General features: G+C 43.2%; 1 protein-coding gene across 1 annotated transcript in view; it reads left to right on the top strand.

Annotated features, from left to right (window-relative positions):
* The window catches only part of Klp98A (kinesin-like protein 98A), a 404,256-nt gene that overhangs the window by 338,053 nt on the left and 52,112 nt on the right, over nucleotides 1-14,091 (top strand). Inside the window, exon 22 of the mRNA XM_069329479.1 lies at nucleotides 3,072-3,170. Coding sequence (XP_069185580.1) covers nucleotides 3,072-3,170 — 99 coding nt within the window. The remainder of the gene's footprint in view (nucleotides 1-3,071; nucleotides 3,171-14,091) is intronic.

Below are 14,091 nucleotides of genomic sequence, written 5' to 3'. Positions count from 1 at the left end.
TTGTGTAGACTGCAGTGTGGAAACCTCCGCCCTTTTCCATGACTGTTACATCTAGAAAAGGCAGCTTCCCATCCTTTTCCGTCTCGTAAGTGAAACGCAGCACGGAACTCTGCTCAAATGCCTCCTTCAGCTCCTGCAGATGTCTGACATCAGGTACCTGTGTAAAAATGTCGTCAACATACCTGCAGTATATGGCCGGTTTCAAGTTCATGTCGACTAAGACTTTTTGCTCGATGGTACCCATGTAGAAGTTTGCAAACAGGACACCTAGGGGAGAACCCATGGCGACCCCATCTGCTTGCTTATACATGTGCCCATCCGGGCTCAAGAAGGGTGCCTCTTTAGTACAAGCTTGGAGTAGTTTCCTCAGAATACTTTCTGGCATGTCAAGAGGAGTACAGGCTGGATCACGATACACTCTGTCGGCTATCATTCCGATTGTCTCGTCCACAGGTACGTTGGTAAACAGCGATTCTACGTCCAACGAGGCTCTTACCCCTGTGGCCCGTGCGCCCCGCAGTAAGTCCACAAATTCCTTTGGAGACTTCAGGCTGAAGGCGCAAGGAACATAAGGAGTCAGCAGGCCGTTGAGTCGCTTCGCCAATCTGTACGTGGGTGTGGGTATCTGGCTAATGATTGGCCGAAGTGGGTTTCCAGGCTTGTGCGTCTTGACATTTCCATACGCATATCCAGGTTTATATTCCCCAATGATCTTTGGCAGGTGGAGTCCGGATTTCTTGGCGTTCACAGTTTCGATCAGTTTGTTGACCTTTGCTTTTAATTCGGCTGTAGTGTCCTTCGTTACCCTTTGGAACTTAGTTTGGTCAGAGAGTATGATGTTCATTTTCGCCAGATATTCGTCTTTTTTAAGAATGACATATATTGGCGACTTGTCACCTCTCCTGACAACTATCTCCTTGTTCTCACGAAGGCTTTTAGCTGCCGCTCTAAGCTCGGGGGACAGTATGGTGCTTCTGTAGTTGCCTCGATTCTTTCCTCCTTCTGCAATAAGTTCTGCTTGTAAGGTATCTTTGGTAGTGACCTTCTTTTGTGTCTCGAGGTCGAATATGTCGTCCAACAGAATTTCCAACTCCACTTTCCGGGCCATTTCACTCGGTCTGGACATAACATGACAGTTTATGCCCAGATTTAGGAGAGTGACTTGGTCCTCAGTGAGGTTAATTCCTGCAAGGTTCAGGAAGCCATCTCTTGGTCGTGGAATTGCCATAGGTCCTCCATATAATGTTGTTAGTTTCTTGATAATCCTTGTTTCAGTGCTGAGGTGATGTTGGTCTGTGAGGATGTCGAGGTGTTGTTCAATGCGGGTACGGATACTATGGTCGATGTTGCTATTTCTCCACTCGTTTGTAGCATGAAGTAGTTGCGTTTTGTTGTCTTTGATTTCATTCTCTGCCTTGTATATCTGATCAGGTCAACAAACTGATCGAAACTGTGAACGCCAAGAAATCCGGACTCTATTAACTCTATTAACGCTCTATTAAGCGTTAATAGAGTGGCTCTATTAACGAGTTTTTCCAGTAACGAGCAAGCTACTCGCAGCAAATTTGTCTCTATTGACAAGCTCGCCTCTATTAACGAGCAAAACCACATGGTGTTTCCTAGCATCTCGCGGGTTCTCGTAAATTCTCGGACGCCTCCGACGCCAGTGTTGTTGTTGTATCGCACACGACAAGCATCCCTCTGGATTTATTTGAGCTTTTCTTTGGATTTTTAGTGGTTTTGCGACTACAATTTGTAACACACGATGTCTCCAAAGAAGCTGCTTGCTAAAGATAGTGTTGTCAAGAGGAAGAAAGACACAATTACTGTGGATTTGAAGAAGGAAATTATAGCAAAGCATGAGTGTGGTGTCTGTGTGACTGATCTCACAAGGGAGTATGGCAGGTCTCATCAACAATTTACACCATTAGTAAGGGAATGAGGAGGTAAGGGAGGATGCTGCCTCTTCCACTGAGATCAGGGAAGTGTTTGGAATGTTTGAAAAGGTGAACGCATTCTTGGAAAAGCTGCCCTGATAAAGCAGTGACAACCCGGTGTGTGAAAATGGTTAATTAATTTATCACTTTGTGATAACACTTTATGAAAGTGTTATCACTTTCGCAGGTATATGTCGCTTGAACGTGACACACTTTTTTCTCTTAAATGCACCCAAACATCGCGCTCAAGCGTCATTTGAGCAAATATTTCTATAAAATCCAATTCTTATCCGATCGTCTTGGGGATTGTATACATGTTTGCCATGAAATTTCCGTTTTCTTTTATAACCACATTGCCTATTTAAGAAAACGGCATTGTATTGTAGCTTCGTGGTAAGACTATTATATTGTTGACACAACGAATGTAATCGATGTAGTTTTTTATTTGGTGCTGGTCTAACGCATCCTTGTGTGACATTTGAAATGAAATTTGGGTGAAATTCCCAAGAAGAGAGAGTCCGCCTGACTCAGAGGTGGACTCTCCTTCCACACCATAACCCCTCTCCTCCTTCCCACCTCCAGCCAGCAACTACTCTTCATAAGGTAAAGTAAATATTAAAACACTACAACAAAATATTTATATTTACATGTGCAGTATTATATTTACATAAAAAAAAGTCATACAAGTATGGATGTTTTTGGGAGTGGAACGGATTAAATTTATTTCCTTTATTTTAAATGGGGAAATTTGTTTCTTAAGACGAGTTTTCCAGGTAACGAGCTCGGTGCCAGAACAGATTAAACTCGTTAATAGAGGTTCCACTGTATATATATATATATATATATATATATATATATATATATATATATATATATATATATATATATATATATATATATATATATATATAGATATATATAGATATATATATATATATATATATATATATATATGATATATATAGATATATATAGATATATATATATATATAGATATATATAGATATATATATATATATATATATATATATATATATATATATATATATATATATATATATATATATATATATATATAATATATAATATATCATTTAATCCGTATAAATACTATTTACAATTTTTTATTCACAGGTAAAAATTTCTGCTGGAAATGATTCTTGGACAGTTTTTAGAAGATATCGAAGATTCAGGGAACTCCATATGTACATGTGTCATAAATATGGGCAACCTGTAAGTATATGATTTCATAGTATTATTTACATCATTTTTTATTATAAATAATAATTGTAAACCTATCTGTCTCTGACTACATACAGTACAGTACTGTATTTTCCACTTGAGTACAAGAATGCAAGTGCAGAGTCCTCATCCCTCGCTATAGATGACATTATTTCTATTCATAGAAAACCTGGTACACTACATAATTGAGAAAATCAGTAGGAGCCATGACATGGTCAAAAGCAATGCAACCTTGGATTCAACTGAATCCTCTTGGATTCCTATAGGTTTGTATTGACTTTAACCATGTTGTGGTATAGTGGTGTAAGGCATTTGCAGGGGAGTAACCAGAGCATAGATTTGAATCCTCATCATGGCTCCTAATGATTTTCTCATTAATATATCACATTAATGTAATTTCTTTATGCACTACATCATTCTTATCCTTACCTTGATGTGGTTCTGAGGATCAATGTTTCCTGCGACCCAGTCTCTGACCAGGCTTCCTGTTAGATGATTTTGTCAACCAGGTTGTTAGGTGCTGCTGCATGCAATCTGATATATGAATCAGCACAGTTGATCAGCTATTCTTTGGATGTGTTTATAATGTTCCCTTTTGAACTTTAAAAGTCACTGGATAGTTATGTCCCTTATAATTAGAGGGAGGGTGTTGAAAAATCTTGGTGTTTAACCCTTGTGTTGCTTAGAGCTAATTACCCTTTGTCACCCACAGGCACATTAAAAAAAAAAAAAATTCTTCTTAACGTGTTAAGTTGTGTTCCTTGACCATGAGAAAAATAAAAAAAAAAGTAATTGTACTTATCGACGACGTAATTGAACCGACAATATGGGTGATGACATCACAACTTGCATGTTCGCTATGCAAGGTGTTTCCCAGAGGCATCGCGTGCGGTCTTCAAGCAGCCACTGTTGCCACAAATTTGTTTTTGAGGCATTATTTACAGTGTCTAGGCATATTTTATCACTAATATTATTCACTAATTGTGTTGCATATAATGTTACATCATGGTCAATGGCAATAAATGTTACATACATCGAGTGTGCACATGCGCACACAAATGTTTTCCATTACACTAATGTAATATGTATTCACATTGTTCATTATTATATTTACACACATGCACCCACTATTTACAGGTTTTTGCACATTTATTGCACATCTAGAAGTTTTGGATAGAGTGGTAGTCGTTGAAGCAGTTGACAGCACACAAAGGGACAGCACACGCTTCTCACCATGTTTGCACAAGTTTACGTTTCTGATCTCTCCTCTTTGTTGTTTTACAAACTAAGCAATCATGTTGGCCTATTGCATGCTTTCCAGCCGGTGGCAAATGTTTTAGTCTGTGTGCTTGAAAGGCCTCCATGTGAGCAAGCCTGGGCGTAGCAGCATGCTGCAACACTGGGATCATGATGGGTCTTTGTATGCCAGGAACTTCTTTGCCAAACTTTGCTAATAACTGTGTCCCAAGTTTAAAAGCAAACGAACGGAAACTTGGTTTATGTCCAGTTTTCACCAGATACATATTGTAGCAGTTCAGCATGCTCATGTCAACAAGATGAAAAAACACTTTTCGTCCACTTCAATGTTTTCTGCACACACTCGACAGTGCCCACCATCATGTCAGATTTATCAACTAAATGATGTTGATATTATAGTCAAGAACACAATCTGGCATAGCTTATATACTGGATCTTGCGTTACTCGGTTCACCTTGCCACTGTTCACCATTGTACCATCATGAACGGTTGTCAGCAAGTTCACTTCTCTCTTGTCTTTCCACCTAACTGAGAGTATTTGATCATATTTTCTTAGCTCACAGTCACCAACTTCAAGATTTTTGTCAAACACTGGCATTTCCCTTCTTCTTCTTGGCTTTACTGTGCCAACAAATCCAGTTCTATTTACAATCAGGAACCTAGCTAGCAAGGGACTTGTATAGTAGTTATCCATGTACAAAATGTGGCCCTTGTTCATCCATGGTGCCATCAGTGACTTCACCACACTACCTGAGAAATCATGTTGGTCATTTCCTGGAATGTCAACATCGCTAGCAGTAATGTCACTCATGTGTAACACGTAACCTGTTTCACAGTCACAAAGAACAAAGAATTTCAATCCAAATCTGTTGCGTTTGGAGGGAATATACTGCTTAAATGCAACACGTTCTTTGAAAAGCACAGGGGATTTGTCAGTCACCAGCTTCTGTGCTGGTACGTAGTTATCTCTGAACTTTCCAATCACTTCATTCATATAGTGCCTGACTCGTCAAAGTCTATCATCCTCTGTCCGGTCCTCATTACTTGAAAAATGTAGACACCTGAGGAGTATCTGAAACCTGTCTCGGGACATATATTTCCCGAAGAAAGGTGTTGGAATAGTCTGGTGTTTACTCCAATAGTCAGTGATAGCGTGTTTGACACAATGCTTCATCAACATACATATTGCTAAAATACATACATCTCACCTACAGTTGTGTTTTTCCAACGCTGCAATCGTGAATATTCTGTTATCTCTTTTCCAATGAGATAAGCCGCATGAAGGTTTGTTTGGTGTACAATATATTCCACCAGCGGCTCATCATAAAATGCTGTAAAATACAGGCATACCTCAGAATACGAGTTTAATCCATTCCTGGAGACGCCTCGTATTCCGAAAACTCGCATTCCGAAGTTAATTTCCCCATAAGAAATAAAGGGAAATGAATTAATCCGTTCCTGACTACCCCAAAAACCCCACATCAAACTAAATTTTTATACCTAATTCATCTAAATAAACCTACAAAACTATGTTCCAGTTATTACTTACCTTGCTGTCGAGTGCTGTAGGCGTATGGAAGATGGTGAGGAGGGGGGAGGAGGAGAGGAGTTACTGTTTGGAAGGGGAGTCCCCTTCCATAATCACATCAGGCAGTGAGGACCTTTCTGGTGTGCTCTCCCTGGGACGTTTTACCTGAGTGCCACTAGGTCCTGGTTGAGGCTCACTGCTCGATTTCCTCACCACAAATCTGTCCATGGAAGCTTGCTTTTCCCTTCTTCACAAGCTGTCTCTGTAGTAAGGCATCACATTGTCATTGAAAAGATTAAGACAACGGCCTACTACAGCTTTCTCTGGGTGAGTCTGTTCAATAGTTGTTTGAATCTCTTCCCACATCTGACACACCTTCTTAATTACTGCAGAAGGGACATTCGCTGGTGCTGTTGCCACCTCCTCCTCCACTGCAGAATCATTCGCTGCTGCGTTGGCTTGCTGTTCCTGTTGAAGGGCTAGGAGTTCTTCGGTGGTCAGTTCTTCGTTGTGTTCTTCCACCAACTCCTCCACATCATCACCATCCAATTCCAAGCCCATTTGCTGGCCTAGACTAACAATTTCCTCAACAATAGGCGCATCATTTATAGGCTCAAACCCCTCAAAGTCTAGTTCTCTCACACCTTCAGGCCACAATTTTCTCCAGCCAGAGATCAGGGTTCTTTGAGTCACTTCTTGCCAGGCTTTGTCAACGAGTTTTAAAGCACTACAAATGTTAAAATGCTCTCTCCAGAACTCTTTGAGGGTGAGGTTTGTGGCTTCAGTCACTTCAAAACATTTCCGGAAAAGTGCCCTTTCATAAAGTTTCTTAAAATTCGCTATGATTTTCTGGTCCATAGGCTGAATTAGAGGAGTGGTGTTAGGAGGAAGGAATTTAACTGTGAGGAATTTATTGTATCTAGGCAACAAATCATCTTCCAAGCCTGGAGGATGAGCAGGAGCATTGTCAAGGAGAAGCACGGCTTTGAGTGGCAATTGTTTCTCCTGCAGATATTTTTCTATGGCAGGGCACAGCACTTCATTCACCCACTCCGAAAAAATAAGCCTAGTCACCCATGCTTTTTTATTAGACTTCCACATCACACACAAATGGGTTTTCTGCACATTATACTGTTTGAAAACCCTTGGATTTTCAGAATGATACACTAGCAAGGGTTTAATTTTCAAATCGCCACTCGCATTTCCACACAGCACAAGCGTAAACCTATCTTTCATAGGCTTGTGTCCAGGCAAGGATTTTTCCTCCTTGGTAATGTATGTCCTCTTAGGCATTCTTTTCCAAAACAGTCCTGTTTCGTCACAATTAAACACTTGTTGCGGTAGGTATCCCTCAGCCTCTGCAAACTCTTTAAATTCGTCAATAAATCGTCCAGCGGCTGGTTTGTCTGAGCTGGCTGCCTCCCCATGCCTTGTAACACTATGGATACCACTTCTCTTTATAACTTTTTCAAACCAGCCCCTGCTTGCCTTAAAATCTTTCTTATCTGCATCACTCGTTGCAGGGGTATTCTTTAGAAGGTCTTCGTGCAACACCCTGGCTTTCTCACAAATAATGGCCTCCGAAACACTATCACCCCTCAACTCCTTGTCGTGTATCCAAATTAATAACAACTTTTCCACTTCTTCAAGTATTTGTGGTCTTTGTGCCGTTAATGTTCTTACTCCTTTTGCCACTTTAGCACCCATAATCTCATTTTTCTTCTTAAGTATAGTGCATATTGTTGATGTGGCTTTGTTGTACTGCCTACAAAGTTCAACAACACGTGTACCGTTCTCATGCTTCCGAATGATCTCTTGTTTCTCCTCTATTGTCATCCTCACATGAGCTTTCTGGCCTTTATCCTTACCACTGGCTTTCTTGGGACCCATGGTGAGATATATAATAACAAATTGTATAGACAAATCACCAAAAATCCAACAAAACACTGAAAATCCGCGAGAAGAATTGATGTGGGGGTAGTCACTGAGCGCGAGACAATGGTAAACTGAGGGGCGGCGGGGCAGAGTGCGATGATCGCCGAACCACCATGCGCTAGGTCGGCCTGTACGCGTATCAACAAACTCGCGTCCCGAGGTAACCCTCGCCTTCCGAGACAAATTTTTGAAGTAAATACTGCTCGTCTTCCGAAAAACTCGCATACAGGGACACTCGCATTCCGAGGTACCACTGTATTCCATTTCACACATGTCCTCACTTTTATCCAGGAAAAGGTCTGTAATCCCAACGTCTTTATTGTCAAAAGCAGGAATTAGAGGAATAAAATCGTGACCACTCCACACAAGTACACCTGCTGTGTTGCGAGACGCATCAGCGGCATGACGGCAAGGAAGCGTTGCACACCGTGGACCAGGAACTAAGGCCCGTCTACGCAAAGTATGGCCGCTACATGAACGTTCAGTGAGGTGAAAGCACGTGAAGATAAGGGTCTTGGTTCCTCATGTGGTGCCATGCGTTGGCGCTTGGCTGGGCGAGACGCTGCTGACGTGACAAATTCTTGCCCGGTAAAATCACTGGTACTAGCAACAGATGTGGTAACACTATGTTCTGAATCCTCTTCACTAAATCCAGAAAATGAGTCACCTTCCTCTGACTCGTTCCCCAAAATATCCTCGTACTCTAAATAAGCTCAGGAACTGTGTGGTCGTGGGTGGATTGGAGTAGACACTCGGCGAGGTGGCATTGGTGAGCGTGTAGGCCTCGCCATGGGAGGAGGCTGTATCTCATTTTCACTGTCTATGCTACTATCATCGGTCAATTGTGTATAGTCCTTATCATTGTCAGAGTCATCAGAATCACTTTCATCACCATCAAAAAATAATTCACTAGTTATTTTCTCTTGCGTAAATGATTGGGTGGTGCATGCCCTGGAGGTGTTTGGATGTAATTACCTAAGTGTAATTACCTAAGTGTAGTTACAGGATGAGAGCTACGCTCGTGGTGTCCCGTCTTCCCAGCACTCTTTGTCATATAACGCTTTGAAACTACTGACGGTCTTGGCCTCCACCACCTTCTCACTTAACTTGTTCCAACCGTCTACCACTCTATTTGCGAAGGTGAATTTTCTTATATTTCTTTGGCATCTGTGTTTAGCTAGTTTAAATCTATGGCCTCTTGTTCTTGAAGTTCCAGGTCTCAGGAAGTCTTCCCTGTCGATTTTATCAATTCCTGTTACTATTTTGTACGTAGTGATCATATCACCTCTTTTTCTTCTGTCTTCTAGTTTTGGCATATTTAATGCTTCTAACCTCTCCTCGTAGCTCTTGCCCTTCAGTTCTGGGAGCCACTTAGTAGCATGTCTTTGCACCTTTTCCAGTTTGTTGATGTGCTTCTTAAGATATGGGCACCACACAACAGCTGCATATTCTAGCTTTGGCCTAACAAAAGTCATGAACAATTTCTTTAGTATATCGCCATCCATGTATTTAAATGCAATTCTGAAGTTAGAAAGCATTGCATAGGCTCCTTGCACAATATTCTTAATGTGGTCCTCAGGTGATAGTTTTCTATCTAGAACCACTCCTAGATCTCTTTCTTTATCAGAATTCTTTAAAGATTTCTCACATAATATATAGGTTGTGTGGGGTCTATGTTCTCCTATTCCACATTCCATAACATGACATTGTCATTGGATGTGCGCTTGTCATGGTGACTGCAGGAAACTGACGCCTCCCACGCATTGGTAGCGTGAGCTGGATTTATTTAACAAAATGGCAGCTGTTTACTATAGCCCCTGGCCAGCGTTTGGGGGCCCCCATACTTCGCTGGCCATTCAAATCTTGCGCGGTACTCCAACACATCATATGACGTGATGCGCAATTTATTCCAAGTTACTCAACACATCATATGACGTGTTGTGCAGTTTAACCCTCAAACCGCTAGGGGCCCAAATGGAATTCACACCCACAGGCGCAACAAAAAAAAAAATCCAAAAAATTCTTTCGTCTTATAGAAGTGTTCATTTTTGTTCCCTGATCACAGAAAAAATAACAAAAAAATCGTAGGTGGCATATTTTAGCCGCAATAGGGTAGGGAAGTGTGGCAAAAAAGGGGCGTTGGAAGAGCCTTCGCCAGACGAGGTCTACTCCACCCGAGCTGTCAGACAGCAGTTGCCACAAATATATTATTACCTAATTATTTCAATGTCTCTGATTGATTTTTTCTTAGTTTTTTTGCAGTAATATTATTCCATACAGTGAATTGTGGTATATTTATATTATAAAATGTGTGAACCATCGCTGTACTCAAAATTATGGTGTGCATATTAGTGATTCAATTATTATGTTCATAAAGCAATAAACAAATAGTTTTGCTGTTGTTACACTATATACACAGGTTATATATAAGTATTTGCATGTTTTGTACACCATAACGAACTACTAAGTTGGTCTTGTGAGTCAAAAAGCAATGAGGAGTGAAACACCAAACTCCAGCGAGCCACTCACTGCCACTCCCTCCCTCAACACCACCTCACTCACCCTCATTCACCTCCCACAATACTCTTTTGTATTTATTCACTATACACAGACGTTATATATACGTATTTACATGTTTTGTTCACCATAACTGTACATCTAAGCTTGTATGGTGAGTGAAGGCCATAAGACGTAGCTACTCGCACAGTCAGCTGATCGGCGGCCGCCCTCAAGGCCAGACGCACTAATATTTGTCATCCAACAATATTGTTTGTGGTGTTATTACGCTATATACACACATTATATATAAGTATCTACCTGTTTTATTCACTATACCTGAACAAATAAGCTGGTATGGTGCCCAAAGACCATAGTGGCCATCAGTAAACACCATGCCAAGTCGTGCAGACGACGCTCCTCCCTCACCAAAATGGCGGCTCCCAACCTCCTACTCTCGCTGTTATCTCACACTATACACATGTTATATATAAGTATCTACATTTGTGTTCACCATGGCGAACCACTAAGCTGGTATGGTGAGTGCAGTCAATAAATGGTGGCCACACACAGTCAGAAGACGACGCCACAACCCTCCCTCCCACAGCCTTACTCCTCCCTCCATGGAGCACAGCGCTAAATATCACCACAATCCTGCTATTATCAGAATCCTGGTCAGTTTTATCACAGTCAGGGGGCTTCAGTAATACTATCACTGCTAAATAATAGCAGTATCATTTATGTTATGGTATTTGTAGGCGATGCTGTGGTCACAAGCTGAACAGCGGTGCTGTGAGCTCGTGCTGCGTGCGCCAGCCTTGGTGGCTTGCTCAATACTGACGCTGTAACACCCAAGAATGTTGGCCTGGATTTTTTTTCTAGGTGGCATCTGGCAACTATCGGTCGTGGCTGTACTATAGCTGCCCCTATCCCAGGCGGGGCGTTTAAATTATAGCGCTAGACACGAAATCATATATAAATGATGTGCGCGGTTTCGGTTTTGTCACTGATATCATTTATATATGATATGCGCGGTTTGAGGGTTAAGGGTTAATGTTTTTAGAATTATTACTTAATGTACCTACCCCAACTTTTCAATGGCACATATTGTACATTTTCTTGTTAAGAAAAAATCTCATTAATACCCTTTGTCCCCTTGATGTAAAGCTCACCTTTCGACAAACTCCATAGTATTCTGGTTCACACTGCTTCTCCTGCTTCAAATGCTGCTGGTTTATCTTGTCCTCTCCAATACTTTGAGGGAACTGGCCATACACTAAATGACAGACGTAAGGAACACAAAAGAAGTGTTAAGTCTGCAGACACACACAATGCTCTCTTCTATCATATTAGTGATGCTAATTATCTTATAGTTTGGTCTTCTAAAATTATCTTTCCGGCCTCTACTCTTCACAGACGCTGTCTTGTTGAATCGGCTTTGATACACAACATACCGAACATGAACCATAGTCCTGGCTTTGTTGCTGATGACTCTTCCCTTGCACAGTACATAATTAAATGCTCTAACTTTCTTAACAAATATGATCTGACTTAACCACTGGATTGCCCAACCGAGAAAACTTGGTTAGTGCTAAACTGTGTGAGCCAAGAAAACACCTTTTTAACCACTAAGGTGCTCTGGGCTATTTGGCCTTCAACACCCACAAGCAAAAAAAATAACAAAATAATTTTGTCTTAGAAAAGTGTTCATTTGTGTTCCTTGATCACGTGAAAAATAATAAAAAAATCATAAGTAATATATTTTGGCCACAATAGGACGGGGAAGTCTGGCAAAAAACCAGCGTTGAATGTAATGAAACGCCATTTTCTGGGTGAGCCCCGGAGGCTCCCTGGAGCTTATCGGGCTAATGTATGTTATGTTAGACCGGGACATTAGCTAAGGAGTTCAGACCTACCAGGGACCAGCGCCAGAACCTGGCCCCTTCAGAGAGGTTTCTGGGAGCAATGGCCCTGGAAAACCCCATATGGTTGGGGGTTTTCCTTATCTGCCATCGACCGGGGTTAGGCACCCAGAAAGGTAGGCGTAACAAAACAAACCCCACATGGTAAGAAACTACAACAAAAACCGAACAGAGAGGTAGAAAACTCCCTACAATCCCAAGGAAACTAGCAAACAAGCAATCACCACACTTTACTGCCGCGCCGATCGTCCGCGCAGCCCTCCCCACCCCGGGAGGGGGAGGGGGGAGCCCCGGACCTACCGCGCCAGCTGCCAAGCTTCAGTTCGGAAGCTAAGCTTCAACCAACGCGAAAAAACCGCCGACCGGTGGGAGGGAGGGTTTCCAGGGAGCCTCCGGGGCTCACCCAGAAAATGGCGTTTCATTACATTCAACACTGGTTTTCTGTGGGGAGCCCCTACGGCTCCCTGGAGCTTCATACCCAAAGAGAAGGAAAAGAAAGGGCTAACCCGGGAGGCGGCCGCCACAAACTCTGCAACGCAAAGCCAAGAGAACCGGTCGCAAACCTGCGACCCAAGGCAACAAGAACGCCCAAGAATAGACGCACATATGGATGGGCGGCCAAAAACCCGTGCTACCCACAAATCCCTGCGCCCGAAATGAGCCCGAGACGTCACCAACACAGCAGCAAAAGCTGCAAACGTCTGAACAGCATGGGCGCAAAGACAGACCGCAGGCTGGAAGAAGGAAAACACTGCGGACGACCTGGGAGACCCGAGCCCTGAAAACAGGGAACGAAGGCACCGGATCAACCACAGCGCATCCCCAGACACGGTACGCCGGCAACAGCAAAAAGCACAACCGGACAACACAGGACGCACCCCCCGGCCAAACCAATCAAGCACCAATACCCCAAGAACCCCTCCGGAAAGCAGCCGTCAAGACCGGCGCCAGGACAGTGAAAGGCTGCACACCTATAAAGCTACCACCAGTACCAAAGAGCAGGAAACTGAACCGAAGGGGCTACCACAAACTGAGGGGAAGATAAGAAGGCACCTTGAACAAGGACCAGGATGGCTCAGGCGACGCATGAGCAGGCCGGAGGGGAAACAAAACACGAGAAAACGTAAGAAACGTCATACTGTCTCCAAGACGAAGCTCGCAGGTGGGACACCGTCAACAAAGCCACCTGAACACCATAGAGATGGTGACACCCGCGTCAAAATACCAGACGCGAAGAGCCAAGGAGAAGGCCGAACCAGTCACGGACAAGACCGATTCGGCCTGCCGAAAGAGGCGAAGCCTCAGGAAAAACGCCCCGGGTACGGACACCTAGCAAGCAGCGTCTGAAAAGAAGGCCGGGCCGGCCACCATGGAACCATAAGGACTGTTCTCGTGGGCATGGGCTGCAACTGAGCCAGAACCCGAAGCAACAGCTGGACCGGGAGAAGAGGAACAGGTACCCACCACCTCGACCAGTCCTGCCGAAAGCCTCCACCGTGAAGTCCTCGCAAGTGGGAAGGGCGCCACAAAATGGGCGACGCCTAGACCACGCCGACCCGAAGACGTCCATGGCCAGGAGTCCATATGCCCGACAGAGCCAACAAAACGAATCGGCGACGACTGGCCAACCCACGAAGAGGAATGAACCGAGACAGCTGTCCGCCAGGACGCAGGACACACCCCGGACACGAACCACACGGTTAGCCAAATCCCTGTGGTTCCGGCAAGAACCACCAGAGAACAGTCCAGAGCTGAATGGTAGAGTACCTTGTGA

The sequence above is a fragment of the Procambarus clarkii genome, chromosome 22 (genome assembly GCF_040958095.1).
Source record: "Procambarus clarkii isolate CNS0578487 chromosome 22, FALCON_Pclarkii_2.0, whole genome shotgun sequence".
NCBI lineage: Eukaryota > Metazoa > Arthropoda > Malacostraca > Decapoda > Cambaridae > Procambarus > Procambarus clarkii.
The sequence above is the reverse complement of the archived record's forward strand: the minus strand, read 5'-3'. Positions and strand labels throughout refer to the sequence as shown.